Raw genomic sequence first — 20454 nt, 5'->3', positions numbered from 1 at the left:
CGCAGGTCTACTCTGAGCGAGGCCTCCGCTCTCCCCTCCGTAAGATCGCAACCTGTGGTTGGGTCGGGATCATCTGCGTGGGTGTGCCTCTTGTGCGCAAGTACAGAATGCTCCCGGTGATAGGAGCAGGATCACGAGCGGTGCATGCGCTGAAGTTCACAAGCCAGCCTCTGGTCGTGGTCTTACAGAGGGGAGAGCGGAGGCCTGGCTCGGACGCTTAGATTGCCAGATATATCCTTTAACACCCATTAGTCAGGCGTGTCTCTACGAGCCTTAATACTTTTAGCTATAGGTCCTGGACAAGCATGCAGATCAGATGTTCCAGACCAAAGTGATTCAGACACTACTGCAGCCAGAGCGATCAGGACACCCAGGCAATTGGTATATTGTTTTTAAAAGGAAATAAATATGGCAGCCTCCATATCCTCTCACCTCAGGTTGCCTCTAAAGCTTTTTTTTTTTTTTTTGGCCAGTTGCTATTCTTTTTCTTTGAAGATCTCTTGGCAAACTTGCTCTAGCTCTTGGTTTCCCCTGCTCTCTCTGGGTGATGTCTGGCTGCTCCTCTGCGTCTCATCCATTGCTGCTACCTGCTGCTTCTGCATTTCAGCCCATGCACAAGAACCGCATGTATCCACTGGGCTGGAGGGGAATGGCCACCATCGACTCTACCATCGACTACTCCCGCCACTCCTACTGGCAGGCAACGTGGCAGTTACGGAGCATGCAACCTCAATCTACCCAGTAGTTGCGACGCGTGTAACCTCAGTCTACCGAGCAATAAATGACTGGTAGATCATGATTGACTTAAAGGGAACCAGAGACTAAGACTAGCTAAAAAGTGAAAAAAAAATTCTACATACCTGGGGCTTCCTCCAGCCACATCCGCATGGATCGCTCCCATGCCGCCGTCCTCCGCTGCTTCTACCGCCGGTACCGGGTCCCTTCCCTTCCGCCGGACGCGACCAGTTTTCCGCATGCACAGGGGCTCCCTCCGGCTCTTTACGCCTGCGCAGTACGGAGGGGAGCGTTTTGCGCTTGCGTTGACTGGGCGAAATGACGGGACCCAGTACCAGCGGGCAGAGGAGCAAGGCGGCATGGGAGCGATCCAGGCTGGAGGAAGCCCCAGGTATGTATAAATCTGTTCTCTTCGTCTCTAGTTCTCTTTAAAAGGAAAAAAACATGGCAGCCTCCATGGTCTTCTCACTTCAGTTTTCCTTTTAATCACAATGGCCAGAATCCTAGTATTTTCCAGGGCTGTGGAGTCAATACAAAAATCTTCTGACTCCTCAGTTTATGAAACCACTGAACTCGACTCCGATTCTTTAGTCTAATTTTTTACAAAAGCTATGGATTTGGTTTAAAAATCATCAGACTCCTCACTTTATTGAAACCTCCGACTCCACAGCCCTGGTATTTATAATCTGTTGACATGGAGGCAAAATTGGTCAGTCATTGGCCATCAAAATTGAAGGTGTGTACCAGGCTTTACAGCATCAGGCCTTGGAATTTCACCCAAGGGCTGGAGCCCACATCCCAGCGGGGGACCGGCTTTGCACATATATATGAGGCAATGCACTTTAAAGATGGCAGCTCCCACATCTCGCTTCAGTTGCATATGAGTGCTGATTGAACAGCTGAATCACACACCCTGGTTAATATGCTTCTGCATATAAAACCTGTTAACGATTGACACAGCCCTTAATTATTTCTGAGTGCATTGATAGGCATGTTAAGTGGGTGCTGATTGTTTATGTATACGCTGATTCACTGCTCATGTATTGATAGTTTTCTCGAGTGACTCCCTCCGGTAATTTTTTGGCCTCCCGCAATGCACTCGGTGCTCTATAACATTTGTGTACAGAATTGCCACTTGATTGGCTGCATACAGTGCAGAGCCTGTGTAGTAGGCCTGAAAATACACGTCTGCTTGTAAACGGCACACAGCCTTGGCTGCATGTCAGTATCTGTTTATAGACAGGCTTATCTTTGTGCTGCAGAGCCTGTGTATCTAGGCCTAGCTCTCTCATGTGTCAGATACATTTCTGTAATGATTAGCCAGTTTTTACTGTTTATATTACGCGGCTTGTGTGTAATATAGACCCAAATGCAGACATCTCGCCTTGTCTTAGGCTGCTTTATCTACCAGTACAAAATGCCATTTAGGTGGGCCTGAATTGGGTGTTTGCTGTTTTTTGTTCACTTTATTTTTAATGCTTCAGCTATCCAGATATATTTACTGCATTGCGTACAGTACAGTCATTTTGTTTTTGGTTTGCACAAAACTTGGTGTACCCAAGGCGCAAACACATGTATTACAGTGCCAGAGATTTGAGTGCAGCCGGCGCCACCATAGACCGTAATAAGAATTATGGCTATAGCAGCGCACAGTGAGTAACAAAGCTGGAAGCAGAATGACATCATTCCCCACCATCCACGTGGACCTGGCGGGGGAATAGTAATTAACGCCTCCGGGACTTGTGCAGAAGCTAAAGCTGACTACTCACCACAAAGTTAGCGGAAGATGGATCTGGGGATATGCGTTGACAAACGGTCGTGCCCGATCCATCTCCCGCAAGGATGAACGTGGGAACAAACGACTGGTGCAAATACATTGTTTGAACGATTTCAGTAATTAGCAACTGTCCACCATTGGATGCGTCATGGTGCTTGTTCAAAGCAAACCATTATCTTGTGCAATCGGATGTTTAACAATTTTTTTTTTGTTAAATGATGCTGCGTGATATCATGGGAAAAACATTTGAAGATCATTCAGGAAAATCGCTTGGAGGGTATGGACCTTAAAGTGAACCCGAGGTGATAGTTTATATGGAGGCTGCTATATAATATATTTTCCTTTTTAAGCAATGCCAGTTGTCTGGCTGTCCTGCAGATCCTCTGTCTCTGTTTAGCTATAGACCCCGCACAAGCATGCGGCAGATCAGGTGTTTCTGACATTGTCAGATCTGACAAGATTAGCTGCATTCTTGTCTCTGGTGTGACTCTGCCACTACTGCAGCCAAATAGACCAGCAGGGCTGCCAGGCAACTGGCATGGTTTAAAGGGAACCTAAAGCATACAAAAAGCCAGTTTTACTTATTTGGGTCTTCTCCCGGCCCCTGCAGTCGCCGTGTGCCGGTCCTCTATGATTCTCCGGATCCGAGCTGTGGCTCGGTTTTGATTCTGCTAACTGAGCCTGTCGCTGGCCGTGCGTTTTCCTGTTCGCATTCCTGTAGCCGGGAAGTCCTGCACAGGCGTAGTAGAGATTTTCTTGTACTGAGTCTGTGCAGGACGCTCCTGGCGACAGAATAGCAAAAGAGGTTGCGCGCAGGCACAGTGGCCAGTAAAATTAAAACTAAGCCGCAGTGGGGGACCGGAGGATCGTTGAGGACCAGTGTGGGCGCATGGCGACTGCAGGGGGCTGGTAGAAGCCCCAGGTAAGTAATACTGGCTTTTTTTTTTTTTTTTCTTGTACGCATTAGGTTCCATTTAAAGGAAATAAATATGGCAGCCTCTTAACTTCTCACTACAGGTGTCTGTAAAAAAAACAAACAGATATTGGCTAAGAAGAGGGTCCAGGATAGGCTTCCCATGTCCTGGTGGGCCCCACCATTGCAGTTCACAAACCCCTGAAAGAAATCCAGAGTGGCCGTATTACACCTGCGTAAGTATGGCCATGCAGTAAGCCGATGCCACACTCTTGGGCTGATGCAGCTGCAGCGCCTGCTAGTGTTGCACATACTGTGCTTCCTCTTAGCTTCAGTCCACATTACGATGAATTTGTGCCATGTACAGGGACACAGTGGTTCAGCGCATACACGGTCGCGTTCCACGGCATTAACCCCTTCTTCAGAGTGTCTCCATTGTGTCTACTGCAAGGGCATGTCGTGCATAATCTTTCCATTCTGACATATCCAACCTCTGTCCAGTGTGTGCAAAAAAACTGCAGGTCAAGACTTTGCGTTCTGTCCCATGTCCATTGCAGTGACAGACCAGATATGTTGACACAGATCTAAACTGATCTTTTGCTTAAACATGGTGTCTGTCAACCTGTCGTACATCCATTGTGGTTCTTACCATGAATCAGATGAAACTAGCATGAACCAAGTCTTGTACAGCTGATAGAGTAGGAAAAAGCATCTGCGTTTTGCACCGGTGATTCTTGCAGTTTTTAAGCAATCGCGATCGTAATACATTGGAACCACAATCGCTCAAACAATTTGTTTTGCGCTAGTTATGAATTGCCGCGATTGCGGCAGTGAGATCACTGCCATATAGTTAACATTGTGCTAGCGATTTAAAATGAACCAGAGACTAAGCACCCTCATGTATTTTACCATATATATATATCAGTGGGAACATTAGAGAAAACACCTTCTCTGCTCTGTTTCATTCTTTACTGCTCAGCTTGCTTGTCATCAGCCCTGATAAAATCCCCGACTGAGCATTCAGTCTGGCTTTGCTCAGGAATCATAATAGCTGAGCCATTATAGCAGAGCCAGAAGGGGGCAAGCTTTGGCTTGAAAAGACATCAGAGAAGACTGACTCAGCTAAAATGATTCCTGAGCCAAGCCAGACTGAATGCTCAGTCGGGGATTTTATCAGGGCTGATGACAAGCAAGCTGAGCAGTAAGGGCCCTTTTCCACTAGCAGTCGCTAGCGTTCGCGCTGAACGCTAGCGATTGCTGAATCGCAATTCCGCCGTTTTCCCGACGTTTGCGGCCGCGATTTTGCTATGCTATGCACTGCATAGCAAAATCGCGGCAAAAGTCGCTCCGCGGCGCGATCGCGATCAAGTTAAAAAACGAATCGCGGTAGTGGAAATGACCTACCGCGATTCCTATGTTAAAAAGCAAACCGTAGCGATTGTAAAATCGCTAGCGGTTTGCGGTTTTGCGATTCAGCTAGCGCAAACGCGCTAGTGGAAAAGGGCCCTAAAGGATGAAACCGAGAGCAGGGTAACTGTTTTTTTTCTAATGTTCTCACTAATTCATATGGTAGAATACATGAGGGTGCTTAGTCTCTGGTTCACTTTAAAAAGCGTTAGCGATCACCGGTGATTTGAGGGAAAAAGCCTACTAATTGCCCGAGTGGGAATGGGCCCCAAGTCTGCCTGGCAGGGGAGGGAGAACTGAGGGGGCACACAAGATGTCAAAATGTGCATGGCTGCACTGGCCATTGAAGTTAATGGCCCCGTTTGGGAAACGTATGTTACCAGTCATTTCTGTATTTCCTTCAGCTTTCTGGGGTTTTTTTTGTTTGTTTTTTTTTCACACGATGTACAATTACAATGTATTATGCTGCATCTGAAAAATCACAGAACGAAATTTAGTCAGAAAATGTGAACGCACTACAACGTAGAATCGAGGTGAGAATCTCCCCTGCAACTGTGTTCCCTGCCTTGGACTACACCATTTAAAATACTAAGGGAAGAACTCTGATCTGGTGACCAAATAAGTAATTATGAAGATTTGTAATAGTGTTCAGCAGTTCCTGTGGTGCAGATTGTACAGCCAGCATGACCACTTCAGACTTCCCCTCTGCAAACTGAGCGCAGCAGTCTCTCTCCTGGCCTGCTGATTGGACAGCATGGAAGAGCAGCCTAGTGGAAAGTCATTCTGCTATACCCTCCTGTATAAAGAAACATTTAGCTGGCAGATTTGAGCGAAGCGGCAGAACCCAGGGCTGTGACGTTAGTACAAAAATCATTCGACTCCAACTCGGACTCCTCAATTTTGAAAAACGACTCCAGGTACCCAAAATTACTCAGACTCCTTAGTCTAATACTTACCAGGGCTGTGAAGTTGGTACAAAAATCATCCGACTGCTTATTTATTGAAACTACCAACTCCAGCTACCCAAAATTACTCCTGACTCCTCGACTTCACAGCCACAAATCAGTGCCATAGGCAGGATTAGAGTTTCTAAAAACTGTAGCAGTCCCATTTGTGTCAATTCGTCGGCGAAAGGATTTTTGAGGTTGTTTTTGGTTGCAGCTTCTCATTTTGCTAGTAGAAGAAAATCAATAAGATATGACATTATGAGGAATAATATGAGACGTTGTTTTTTTTTTTTTTTTCACAGTTCTGTTTCTTCTTTGTTTAGCTGCTTGTCTGTCTGTTGTCCTTATGCTATGTGTAAAACCGCTTCATTTCAGCAAACAAAGCTGCTTCTCATACTAGGCAAGCCCCGCCCACACGATGGTGTGCTCTGTACAAACACCTGTCAGCCCCTTGGCATTAGCGGACAATTTACATATCGACAATTCATGTGCAGTGTGAGATCATTTGTGTAGAGGAATTGGCCGTTTGGTCAGTGGTGGTTCAGATCTTGCCTCTTGATAATTAATGAGATGCAAATTTCTCCTGGCATTCATGTGAATGTAATGTAGCTTTAAGTGGATCCGAGATAAAAAAAAAAACTAACAAGTAAGGCCTCTTGCACACTGCACACGATTCCGATTCAGATTCTGCTTTTTAATCAGTTTTTACCTCCGATTCAGATTTGCAGTGTGCAAGGAGCAAACTGCAAATCTGAATCTGAATCGGAAGTAAAAACAGATTAAAAAGCGGAATCTGAATCTGAATTGCTTGCAGTGTGCAAGAGGCCTAACTGTTACACAGCAAATTTAGCTGCAAACAGCTTAAACAATCTGATTATTTCTTCCTGTGATACGACAGCAGCCATGTTCTGCTTGTAATCATTACACACAGGCAAGCTACTCTGCATCTCCACCCCTTAGCCTGTGAAAACTTCACTCCCCTCTCCTCTTCCCTCCTACCCCTGCCTGGTAACACCACCACCTCCTCCTGGCCAGACTGTGTTCCCATAAGCCCTTGCTACATGGGTCTCAGAGGCGCTGTAGACGAGGCTTATTTAATTTAAACTGAACGAGAGTATTAAAACAAACCAAAAGTTTTTCGTTTGAGGAATGCCCTATAAACTATATGAAAGAAACACAATTCTACAAAGAGTAAAATTTTATCTCGGATCCACTTTAAACTAAAGGTCCACTTTCAAGCTGCATGTAGTATACTTGAAGTTTGAATGCAAGGAAAACATATTTGCATCTCCATCATCCCTAGTAATCACCTAATTCAAATATTACAAAGATAATTTAAAGCAAGTTTTCAATTCGGATGATACCATTTATAAAATCAGTGTGTCAGGCCCAAGTAGGGCTGGTTGGTAAGGTTAGTATGCTAATTTCGTGTAATATTAGTCATTGGGAATCGTGATGGGGGAAAAAAGTCAGACGCTTGCCCAAGGAGAGGGAGGGCTCTGGGTCCTAACGAGCCTGCCCTCTCCTCTCCCAGCACTTGTTTCAGCAGTGCTTATTCCTTTATCCCCCCCCCCCCCAAAAAAAATAAAATAAAAATAAAAATAAAATTCTACAGTCATTGGATTCAATCATACTGGTCGAATAAATGGAAAATTGAACATTTTTATTGTACTGTGTATAGGTACCATACGTTGCAGGCAGCCTCCTCTGTGTCCCTCTGTGCCACCTTTTCCCCTGTGCCTCCTCCTGTCCCTCCATTTTTTTCACCCTGTTCTGCCTTCCTGCACATACCTTTGTCTCCCTGCACATACCTTTGTCCCACAGCCTAGGTTGTTTATGTCCCAGGCTGAAGCACAGCACTAGTGAGCGCACAGCTTCTTCTGCGCTATAATCTGCATTTAAACACTAAGCTTGAGGGGTGCAATGATATGACCGGATCGGAGGCAGGGCTGAACGATTTTCGGTTTAAAACTGAAAATCTTGATCAGGAGATTGACTGACTATATTGGGTTCGTCGAAGCGGTGATTTTCGCTGCTGATATCTGCTCTGCTTTCTCCCTTCCCCCTCCTCTGCTTGCGGCCCCCTCCTCCAGTAACTTCCGATTACATTCGGCCTCAATGCATTGCACTGCCGCACGGTGAGCTGCAGGGAAGAGGCGGCAAGTGTCCGGGGCCTGTACCACCAGGAAGAGTGGCATCACTTCCTGGCGGCCACCGGTACTAGGCAACACTTGTTGCCTTTTCTCTGCGGCTCACCGCATGACAATACAATGCGCTGAGGCCGAATGTAATCGGAAGTTACTTGAGGAGGGGGCCGGGGGCGGGACCGGGTTATAGCGGCGAGGGGGATCTGGATGGCTGAGGCACCTATACGCTGGCTGACCTGTCCTGTGGCACCTATACGCTGGCTGACCTGTCCTGTGGCACCTATACGCTGGCTGACCTGTCCTGTGGCACCTATACGCTGGCTGACCTGTCCTGTGGCACCTATACGCTGGCTGACCTGTCCTGTGGCACCTATACGCTGGCTGACCTGTCCTGTGGCACCTATACGCTGGCTGACGTGTCCTGTGGCACCTATACGCTGGCTGACGTGTCCTGTGGCACCTATACGCTGGCTGACGTGTCCTGTGGCACCTATACGCTGGCTGGCGTGTCCTGTGGCACCTATACGCTGGCTGGCGTGTCCTGTGGCACCTATACGCTGGCTGACCTGTCCTGTGGCACCTATACTGGAGGAACTAGTATTCACCATCAGTGTGCTGATCCATTGTTGTGTATTTTAAATCGTGAATCAATTCGAAATCGCAATTTCTGACAAACTGTGCAATTCAATCTTTTTCTAAAATCGTTCAGGCCTGATTGGTGGGTTGTCTGTATCTCAGGGACAACCTGTATTAAGCACCCACCTTCTATTCCACATGGCTCATATATTCATTAGTGTGACAAACGCTGGTGTTACTTCTACAATAATCCTGTGTGGCCACGCATGTGATGTCACGGCGCTGTGCGTCCCCAAGTGACACGCATGTGCCTTTGGCAACCTATACACTGTGCCACACTGAGCCCTAACTGCAGTCCCATTGGCCTGCGAGGCAGCATGCCTTCACTCCCTCTGCACTTTCTATTGGCTTGTGCCGCCACTCCCTCTTTTCATAGTTTCAGCACTTCACCATTTAGACTTTGCCTTATGTTTGGCCAACAAGCACCTGAATGCTAAGTGGGGAAACCACTTGTGGGCCAGATTTGTCCCGCCAGCTAGAAATTGACATGTATGTTTCAAGTAGAGATGGTCAGTGTGACGCAAATAATTCCAAGCTGATGCAGATTTTATGCTAATTCTGTCCAATTGGGCAGCTTGAAAATGGACCAATGAAATGCCGCAGTAGCAGAATGTCATTCCTTTCTAAGCTGCGTAAAATTGCATGACCTTGCCATGTAATATACAACTGTTTGCACCTCATTGTCCATCCCTACTTCTAACCAACCAGGTTAAAGGACAACTGAAGTGAAAAGAATATGGAGGATGCCATTTTTATTTCCTTGTATAACGGTTGCCTGGCTGCAGTGTCTGAATCGCACCAGAAACAAGCATGCAGCTAATCTTGTCAGATCTGACCATAATGTCAAACGCTCAATCTGCTGCATGCTTGTTCCGGGTCTATGGCTAAAAGTATTAGAGGCCGAGGATCCGCAGGACAGTCAGGCAACTGGTTGTGCTTAAAAGGAAATGCATATGGCAGCCTCCATATACCTCTCCAGTGTTCTCCCCAGGCTCTTTTAGCCGGGTGCTCCACCCAGCTAGTGTTGGTGACCACCCGGCTGTCATCGCCTCACCTCCTCCTATGCTGTAAGCAGAGTTGTGCAGAAAAGCACTGGCCTTCCATTCTCTCATCTCGCCCCACCCGGCTATTTTTTTCATGCCACCCAGCTGGAAAAAATTCCTGGGGAGAACTGTTCTCACTTCAGTTGTCCTTCAACAGGCTTTTGGCAGTTAAGAGCAGTCTATAACTCTATATATGTGCGTTTACTTAGCATGTATCTGTTTTTCATGTTACACCAGTTAGATGTATCATTTAATGATGGCTCACAGTGCAAATATACAGAATAAGTACACCATTTGCTTCTGTAACCTCTAATGAGTTTCCAAACACCGTGGCTTAAGTTTGTTCATTGCATGCCTGCTCTAGTATTCGCCCTCTGCTTATTCATTATTATGACTATAATTAGCCTTTATGAAGCGGTATAATTTTAGACACTCGTTCACTGCAGTACTAAGAGGTGTTTTATATGCTTGACTAACTATCACAAAAACATGACACAAGGAGGCGGCCCTGTCATGTCAGTCTAAAGCTGCGTTTTCACCGCCCGACTGGTCCTGCAATGTCCCCGTCAGCGACACATCTTCTCGTCGGCGGGTGAATGATGTCACGCGATGCTACAAGCCAGGAGCGATCGAGACTTCAAGCGATCGGGGAGTCGTCGGATCTTAGCGATCCAATCTGCTGTGACGGGTGTTATTGCGATGTTGCATGGTTGTGCACCTATACCCACGTTGCAATATCACGGAAATGGCGCTCCAAAATTGACAGTCTTGGGAAAACCGTAAAATCGCGAGGCGGGTACTAAGCTTTAGAGGAACTTTAACTAATCAGTAGCTGATTACCCCCCCCCCCCCCCCCCCTTCTTTCCCAACAGAAATCTCTACCTTTTTAAATAGATGTATGTATGGCTGATATTTTGGTGACACGATTCCCACAGTGTGGCTATGGCCCTGACAGTTTAGCAGTCTGTGAGCAAGTGTCCTCACTTCAGGTCCCCCCAACCCAGTACATGACAGCCAGTGTATAGGTGCCGCAGTACGCGGCAGCCAGTGTATAGGTGCCGCAGTACGCGGCAGCCAGTGTATAGGTGCCGCAGTACGCGGCAGCCAGTGTATAGGTGCCGCAGTACGCGGCAGCCAGTGTATAGGTGCCGCAGTACGCGGCAGCCAGTGTATAGGTGCCGCAGTACGCGGCAGCCAGTGTATAGGTGCCGCAGTACGCGGCAGCCAGTGTATAGGTGCCGCAGTACGCGGCAGCCAGTGTATAGGTGCCGCAGTACGCGGCAGCCAGTGTATAGGTGCCGCAGTACGCGGCAGCCAGTGTATAGGTGCCGCAGTACGCGGCAGCCAGTGTATAGGTGCCGCAGTACGCGGCAGCCAGTGTATAGTATGAACACAAACTAGTGGCTGCAGCTCTTCCGCCAGAAGAAAAGCGCAATATAAATGTTGTCTTGTTTGTATCAGTGCATTCTGCTTAGTATTAGTGCATAACATACAGGAATACATGTCACTTTTGGCCCACAATGCATAGCAACATATATGGTAGACATGAGTACCATTTCACACACTAGAGGTATTGGTCATCAGAACATAAGGAGTGAAGAGAATGAGAGGAAATTAAGAACTAGAAAAGAGGAGCCAGGTTCAGCATACCTGAAGTGACACAAAATACAACGGTGTTGGCTTGGTGTATCTATCTGTGCGCACACTTATAACAGGATAGTAGTGAAAAGTTAAAGGTGTTTATTTCTCTGTGGGGGAGCTGAATGATGCGGCTTTTAAATTGACTCCTTTAATTTACATATACAATACTCTACTGCTACTAATTTGCATATAACCATCTTGTTGATTGAAAGTATGTAACAAAAAGTGCAACGCATTACTGCCAAAGCTTAGGAATTTTAAAGCTATATTAAGGTGGAATTTGCTTTTGGAAACAAAAAGCTCCTGGCCAGGAAGCTGGCACTCTGTCTGCCATCCCAGCCTGTCTAGGTGAATTCCCCAGCATTTTGTGTCTGATTCACCAGAGCCCAATGTCGGCCAGGTTCCAGTGTGTAGCCCTTCCACCTGGCAGCAAAAGATCTCTGCCTTTTCTGTATCTGATATAGAAAAGGCCAGTTTCTGTAAGGGGTGGAGCTATGTACTGGAACCGGGCTATGGGGTTCCAGTGATTCTTATTAAACAGACGTGTTGGGACATTCAGCATTAGCGTACTTCTGAGTTTAGAAGAGATCATGTTAACTAAACTAAGGATATAGCTGTAGAGTAGGGTTGCCATGGTATGCCTGTATACCGCAGTTTGATTGTGCATGGTAATCATAACATGCACAATCTCTGTTTACCGGTTTTTGGGGGTGGGGTGATGAATCGGCGGGGATGCGATGCAGCGGCGGGCTCACAAACATCGGCGGGGTGAAAGAAATACTTGCTGGGGATCCTGTGCGCGTGTATGAATTACTACTTCCTCCCTTTTTCTTGCGCTTTATCTCCCTGTAACAGCGCCCCCTGGGTGCTGTTACAAGGAGATGGAATGAAAGTACAGGGAAAAAAAAGAAGCAAGTACATGCGTGCAGGACCCTGGTAAGTGAGTAATTCTATCACCACCGCCGCTGTTCATGCGCCTGCTGCTGCATCGCATCTCTGCTGCTTCACCTACCCACCCCCCCCCCCAACTCTCCATACTGGCTGCACCTATCCTGGCTACACATAGCCCTGGCTACCTATGCTGCAGCCACCTTTTACGGACTACTCCTATCCCAGGCTAGCTATGCTGCGGCCACCTATTACTGGCTGCCAGGGGCGTAGCAATAGGGGTTGTAGAGGTTGCGACCGCATTGGGGCCCTTGGACCAGAGGGCCTCCGAAGGGCCCTCCCTCAACTGCAGTGTTAGCTCTCTATTGGTCCTGTGCTCATAATAACTTTTATAGATATTTTGAATTGTGGTAATCATTAACAAAATGTTCCCCATCCCCTTCTTGCACCTCTGACACTGTAGTTGCCATTGGCAGGTTTTTGGTGCGCCGTATCAATGATGTATAGAGTGTTTCGGGGATCCCAATGTAAGACTTGCATCAGGGCCCACAGCTCTTGAGCTACGCCACTGTTCGCTACCTATTCTGCTGCCACCTATTACTGGCTACCTATTCTGCGGCCACCTATTACTGGCTACCTGTTCTGTGGCCACCTATTACTGGCTACACCTATCCCTGGCTACCTATGCTGTGGCCACCTATTACTGGCTACACCTATCCCTGGCTACCTATGCTGCGGACACCTATTACTGGCTACCTATACTTCGGCCACCTATTACTGACTGCACCTATTCCTGGCTACTTATGCCGGGCACACTTGTACCTAACTAGTTATACTAGTCGGACGACTAGTTTTATAATCGCTCGTAATAGATTGTGCCCATCAACGGAGATTATTTACAACCAATCCGATCAGATTTTTCACTAGAAATTGGACCATTAGTGGCCAAATTTAGTTTATGCAGACCATTCTACTATCCATTCTAGCTGTCAGGCTCTGTGTAGTATGGATGCTTTGCTTCTGCTGGGGATTCCTCTGGCCCTATGTTTAGCTCATCTCCGCTTTATAAATACATTGTCACCCTCTCAGACACAACACAGGGCTGCTGCACAGGTCCTCTTTGCAGACGTGTGCAGTCAGAAACCTTTCTCCCGTTGTCAGCCTGTCAGATTGGTGGCTGTGTGTGTGTGGTGTGTGTGTGTGTTTTTATTTTTTTTTTTTTCTTCCTATCCTGCCTTTCAGTAAGACAGGGAGAGGTGCGTTTTGTGGTGACTGTTATTTCCTGGCAGGAAAGGGGTTAAGGCTTGCCTGCCCTCCAGTGGTTAAGGGAGGGCGATGTTTACATCCCTGCACTGGGCTGAGGAAGAGGAGGAATTAAACTGTTCTAGTGACACAAGGGAAGGGGGGGGGGGGGCTACTTGTTACTGATGGTGGTGGGGGGAGGTGCAGCATTGAGGAATCCTTGGACCCCTGGGGTCTCTAACAGTCTGGAGGACTATATAGGATCATGTTATTACATAACCAGGACTGTTATTGCCACGGAACAATCCTTGCCTGACACACTGGCTCGCTTTCCTGATCACTCTGCAGTTAGCCGAAGCTTCTCACCTAGAGGGGGCAGTAAACAATGGTGGAAGCCATGACAGACCCAGCTCTGCTTATTAACCAGTTGCTGCCTGAACGGAATGTACAGATCTCCTCCAAGTTTGTTGTGAAGAGATCTGATTTGTTAGAGATGTAATGGTTTTGGTACACATGAGCACATTCCCAGCTGACCTTCTGGGCTTTCAATCAATTTGTCGAAGATGCTAAATCAACCTATACACATACGATGGCTTTTACATATGATCATGTTTCCTGCAAGTTATTATAAATTTGTATTTATAGAGCATTGGCAACTTCTGCAGCGCTTTAGAGTACATAGTCATGTCACTGTCCTCGGAGGAGCTCGCAATCTAATCCCTACCATAATCATAGTCCTAATGTCCTATCATGTTATGTAAATAGCACTGACATCTTCTGCAGGACATTACAGAGTACATCGTCATTTCACTGGCTGTCCTCAGAGGAGCTCACAATCTGATCCCTACCATAGTCACAGGCTAATAACCTTTTTATTATTATTTATTATTATGTATTTATATAGCATTGACATCTTCTGCAGCACATTAGAGTACATAGTCATGTCACTGACTGTCCTCAGAGGAGCTCACAATCTAATCCCTGCCAAAACCTAAATCTGAATACTCAACTGTAGATGTATTGGGGAACCTTACAGCGACTACTTCTGATGAACGAGGTTTCTCCGATGCATCTTCCTATCAGTGGGAACACGCAACTGCACATGACGAGTGTGAACGTCAGTTCAAACGATCGCAATACTTTGTGCAGGGGTTGTCTGGATCTTAATGATTCGATCTGCTATAACGTGAACGCCGCTGCACGCTGCCAATTGTTTGTGTAACTGCACACGATAACTATTGCTAGTCGTCTGAAAAATTGCTGAAGAAATTGCGTAGTGGGTACAGGTCTTCAAACCCTACCCTATTCTCATGTGTTCATAAACCACAGAGTTCTCCTGCAGTGCTTTGAAGTATTCCGCAACCTTGTCCTCAAGGCCCACCAACAGTTCATGTTTTGTGGAGGTAGTTAATCGGCTCTGAGGCATTAACCACTTGCTGACCGCCCACTACCTATGGGCGCCGGCAAGGTGGCTCCCCCAGGACTGCGTAACGCCGATCGGCGGCGACACATGGGGGACTGATTAACCGGGGATCGCGCGTGCATCCGCCGGCATTAGGCTCTGCCCACCCACGACGTCACCCCGCCAGCCAATTAGGGTTAACAGATTGCAGTGGGTCTAATAGTGAGTTGGCATTGAGGTACTGGGTCAGGCGCTCATCCGAGTTTTCTTGGTGAGGCATGCACCAGCAGCGTAGCATCTCCTGGACCTAGCACCAGTAGTACCATAGACCCTGGTGAAGTGGCGAGCACCAGCATGGTAGTAGAAACTGGTTCGGTGGCACGTGCATTAAGACCTGAGTTGCAGCCACCAGCAAAACGGGCCTGTACTACCCATAGTCTCCCAGAGGTGCAGGCAAATCCCAATTGGCAATCCCCTGCTTCCGCTGCACCTGTACTGCCTCCTTTCACCGGAGACAGATAATCTAGGATTGGCCCTAGACTTTTATTTATTTTTTCCCTTTTCCAATCTGTTCTGCACCGTGGATCTCTACGACTTAATTGTGGCTGAGACCAACCGTTATGCCACCCAATACGCAACCGCGTATTGTGTGGCACTGACATCTTCTGCAGCACGTTACATAGTACATAGTCATGTCATTGTCTGTCCTCAGAGTGCAGTTGTGTCAATGGATCCATGCAGTTGGTCACTCTTTGATGGCTGCATATGATAGCATTTTCTGTCATGGAGTGGCTGCTTGTGCCATAGTTGGCATTAAATGAAGGCCAGATCTTGGGTAGGGAGAGTCCCTTTTGGTAGTCCATAAACTCAAGTCAAGCCAAAAAATATTGTCAGTTTTTTTTCTTTTGTAACTTGTTTGGACAGCTTCCAATCCATTAGGATGATCCACTCCTTGGGTCTGTGTGCTTAGATGTGCTTTTGGTTGGCGTTTGCAGCTGCATTGTTTCGCGAAGCGCTCACGGTAAGGTTTCTGACACTGTGTCTCTCTTGCAGCCAGACGGTTGACCTCCTCATGCAAGAATCAGGATGTCGTTTAGAGCATTCAGCAGCTACCAAATTCCGCAACCATGTCATGGAAGGGGAGTGGGATAAGGTAATGGCGCTACTTCCACTCCATTGAGCCTTTCATAGCCGGTGATGGGTGCACTAAGATTTCCAGCGGGGTCTGGTGGGAGAGTAATTGGGTGATGAAACTGTTGTTGGATTTTGAAGTCTTGATAACAAACCTAAAGTGTTTTTCTTGTTCGATCTTTGCAGGCAGAGAATGATCTTAATGAGCTCAAGTCGTTGGTACACGCGCCTCATTCTGTGATGGTAAGTGGACTTTTTATTGAATATTCTGGTCTGTGATAGAATTCCATTCTGTAAATTTTTTGGGTAAAGCCAGCCATAGACTAGAATCTTCAGTCTGCAGATTATTTGGGTGTATGTCAGTGTTGTCCACTGCAGAACAGCCATACACTGAAGGCCAAGGCCTGCTGATGGCGCTCTTGCGCAGCAAACTTTCTCCAGCTGTGGTCAGAGATCCTCCATTTACTGCAGGAGGGGTTGCTGTGGTTTGATACTCTGCTTTGGTAAAGAGAGAACTTTCTTGCGGATATTTGAATAGCCAGTTGATGCCCGTGTCACTTGCGCTCACAGTATGTAACTACCAGTAGGCCCTGTTCCCGCACACTGCGTTGTAACGCGGTCAGGAACATCCTATCGCACAATGTGCACACTTTTTCTGTCGTGGTCAAATCCAAGCTGTGTGTGTGTGTGTGTGTGTGTGTGTGTGTGTGTGTGTGTGTGTGTGTGTGTGTGTGTGTTTGCAACGGTATGAAATTCCACGGTATGAAATTCCACGGTATGATAACCGTAAAAAAAAATACCACGGTATGACGGTATTGCGGTATACGGTATTAAACAATTATTTGGACCTGGGCCCCACCCCCTTACATTAAATAAAGTGCCCCCCACCCGCCAGTAATAGGTGGCTGCAGCATAGGTAGCCAGGGATAGGTGTAGCCAGTGGTAGGTGGCCGCAGCATAGTAGATAGCCAGGGATAGGTGTAGCTAATGGTAGGTGGCCGCAGCATAGGTATCCAGGGATGGGTGTAGCCAGTGGTAGGTGGCCGCAGCATAGGTGCCAGGGATGGGTGTAGCCAGTGGTAGGTGGTGCAGCATAGGTAGCTAGGGATGGGTGTAGCCTGTGGTAGGTGGCGCAGCATAGGTAGCCTGTGGTAGGTGGCGCAGCATAGGTAGCCTGTGGTAGGTGGCGCAGCATAGGTAGCCTGTGGTAGGTGGCGCAGCATAGGTAGCCTGTGGTAGGTGGCGCAGCATAGGTAGCCTGTGGTAGGTGGCGCAGCATAGGTAGCCTGTGGTAGGTGGCGCAGCATAGGTAGCCTGTGGTAGGTGGCGCAGCATAGGTAGCCTGTGGTAGGTGGCGCAGCATAGGTAGCCTGTGGTAGGTGGCGCAGCATAGGTAGCCTGTGGTAGGTGGCCGCAGCATAGGTAGCCAGGGTAGGTGTAGCTAGTGGTAGGTAGCTGCAGCATAGGGATAGGTGTAGCTATAATTAGGTGGAGAGATAGAGGGAGGGAGAGGGGAGTCGGGGGACAAATACTCACTTTTCAGCAGCCAAGTCCTCAGTCCTAAGTGCTTCATTCACTTAAGAGTGTAGAGACGCTGGGCGGGAACGAGCGTCATTGATTACGCCAAGACTCAGGAGAAGTGCTCTGCATAGTGCGCTGCTGGTGGCAGCCTGGGAGGCAGTCTCTGCGTTCCAGCAGCCGCGTCCTCACTGGACGCGCGTCATATCCGGCGCTTGAGAGACGTTTCGCTGAGTGGTGACGGGCGGAAGCGGAAAAAACTGTATTTTGACAATGTGCATGGTATGATAACCATGCACATTGAAACCGCGATATATCCCGATACCGGTATATCGCGACAACCCTAATAGTGTTGCTATTGCCACTTCAATGGGATTTGCAATCCAGTGTGAATGAGCTCTTAAAGGGAAAAAGATACTAAGCACCTTCATGTATTTTACCATATATATCCGTGGGAACATTAGAGAAAACTCCTACCTTGCTTTCTGTTTCATTCTGCATTGCGCAGCTTGCTTCAAAAAGGCCCTGATAAAATCCCAGACTGAGCATTCAGCCTGGCTTTGCTCAGGAATCATTATAGCTGAGTCATTATAGCAAAGCCAGACTGAATGCTCAGTAGGGGATTTTATCAGGGCTGATTAGAAGCAGGCTGAGCAGTGAAGAATGAAACCGAGCAGGGTAGGTGTTTTCTCTAATGTTCCCACTGATCTATATGGTAAAATACATGAGGGTGCTTAGTCTCTGATTCACTTTAAACATGTAATGCATCTTTACCTACCTGGGGCTTCTTCCAGCCCCTAGAAGTTTTCTGGTTCTCCTAGGTGTCCTGCTGGCCACCCATAAAGCTCGCCGACCCGTCGGCACTTATGTACGAGCACGTCCTTGTCATTAGTCGCATACTGTGCCTTCGCAGATTACTGAGCATGAGCAGTACTTGCCTGGTGACGTGGGCGTGTTTGTGCGTACGTGGCTGCGCATGCACAGTAGTGCCGACTGTGGATGGGTTGGCGAGCTTTACAGGTGGCCAGTGGGACACAGAGGAGGAACGGAGCTGCGGAGCACAACCCAGAAGACCTCTAGGGGCTGGAAGAAGCCACAGATGAGTAAAAATGCATTATATTTTTTCACCTTGTGACTCCTTTAATTGCGATTTGTGAATAAATCTTTGTCTGCTGTTTTTACCTGCATTTTACCACAGGACACAGTAGGCAAGACTGCAAGGTAATGCATGAAAAGTCCCTTTCAGGCATCTCCAGTGGTCTTGCCTACTGTGTAGAATTGTGACTGGCACCACTTTTCCGGTTAGTGTATTCCGCTGCTGTTCATCAGATGAGTAATACGCATCCTCTGTGGCATGGACTCGGCAGACCTTGGAGCCTATTTGTACAATAGTACTGTCCTGTGTCCTTTCTTCCCAGTTTCACACTGCAGGACTGTAAAAGTTTCTATAAATGAGATGACCGGCTGTGTTTTCTTGGCCAAGTTAAGCAATGTAAAATTGAAGGCTGCAGCTATGATATAAACCAGGAGTTGTGGTTGTCGGCTTGGGCAGGAGAAATAGGAAGTATTTTCATGGCTCGGTCTCTGACCTGACGTTTTATATTATGGTCTTGCTTTTTTCTTTTTTTTTTTTAGTGCATACTGGTCTTTTGCATGCCTGCATCAGTGAAAGTTTTTATATGGTTTAATGTAAAGACTTTTTTTGAGAATTTATTGGCACAGATTTCAGGGTTGGTTTTTAAATGAGACCTGATGAGATGTATGTATGTTCAATGCCAAGCACATATAACTAAGCTGTTACACTTTTTTCTTTCTTTCTCTGCCTGAAAGAGTTAAATAGCTATGCAAGTGACAGTTTGTCAGGTTGGGACCTGGTCAGACTATAGCATAACCCTTACTGGTAAGGAATTACAGCCATAAAAAACTTTCTTAACAGAAAATTTTCTGTTAGTTTCTGAGAGCAGGATAAGAGATAAATGAAACAAAATTGTCAAGTTGATAGATTTTAGCTCTGGCTTACTTCACTGAACCTCTCGTTGAGCAGAGACAAAGAAACAACAACGCCTAGATTTAATATAAAGCTGTGGGATATGTAAAAAGTCATTTCTAGGAGGGTGACCGATATTATTTATCTCATCAGTTGATTTTCACCTCTTGTCTCTTTAGGCTACTTGCACACCAAGACGTTGCGTTAGGTGCTACGTTAAGGTCGCATAACGTGCACCTAACGCAAGGCCTGGTGCTCTTCGATGTGGACGTCAGAGTGAGCTGCGTTGTGCAGCTCACTCTGGCGTCCGTGATGCATACTTTTGGACGCATGCGGCATCACGTGGTCCCGCCGGCCAATCGCCGCACAGAGCGGCCGCACCAGGAAGTAAACACTGCACGTCACAACATGCAGTGAATATTAATTAGCCATGTGCCTGGCCGCTCTCCGCTCCTCCCCAACATGACTGAGCATGTGCAAACAGTCTAACGCGGCTATAGCCGCTGTAACGCCGTAGCATGCTGCACTTTTGGAAGAACGTGCAGCGTTACATGTAACGCAACGTGGGCAGTGTGAACAGCCCACTTGTGTTACATTTCTGTGCGTTGGGGGAGCGTTACAGGCTGCACTAACGTGCGCCTGTAACGTCCCTGTGTGTAAGCAGCCTTAAAGAGGAACTCCAGTGAAAACAAGGTAATAAAAAGTGCTTCATTTTTACAATAATTATGTATAAATGGTTTAGTCAGTGTTTGCCCATTTTAAAATCTTTTAAATTCCTGATTTACATTGTGACATTTATCACATGGTGACATTTTTACTGCTTGAAGGTTATGTAGCTGCTGCTTGCTTTTTTTGTCAGTTGGAAACCGCTGTAAACAGCTGTTTCCCACAATGCAACAAGGTTCACAGACTGGAAACTGCCAGGACCATGGTCCTCAGTTTCTTGTGGGAAGGGTTTCACCCCAATATCAGCCATACAAAGACCCCTGATGGTCAGTTTGTGAAAAGGAAAATATTTCTCATGTAAAAGGGGTATCAGC

At 47.1% G+C, this 20454-nt stretch overlaps 1 protein-coding gene across 1 annotated transcript in view; it reads left to right on the top strand.

The window, feature by feature from the left end:
• Nucleotides 1–20454, top strand: part of WDR26 (WD repeat domain 26) — a 111154-nt gene that overhangs the window by 34739 nt on the left and 55961 nt on the right. The window contains exons 2-3 of the mRNA XM_068232852.1: nt 15832–15931; nt 16096–16152. Of these exons, the coding sequence (XP_068088953.1) occupies nt 15832–15931; nt 16096–16152 (157 nt within the window). The remainder of the gene's footprint in view (nt 1–15831; nt 15932–16095; nt 16153–20454) is intronic.

Source organism: Hyperolius riggenbachi, chromosome 4 (assembly GCF_040937935.1).
Source record: "Hyperolius riggenbachi isolate aHypRig1 chromosome 4, aHypRig1.pri, whole genome shotgun sequence".
Classification (NCBI taxonomy): domain Eukaryota; kingdom Metazoa; phylum Chordata; class Amphibia; order Anura; family Hyperoliidae; genus Hyperolius; species Hyperolius riggenbachi.
This window is presented reverse-complemented; position numbering and strand designations above follow the sequence as displayed.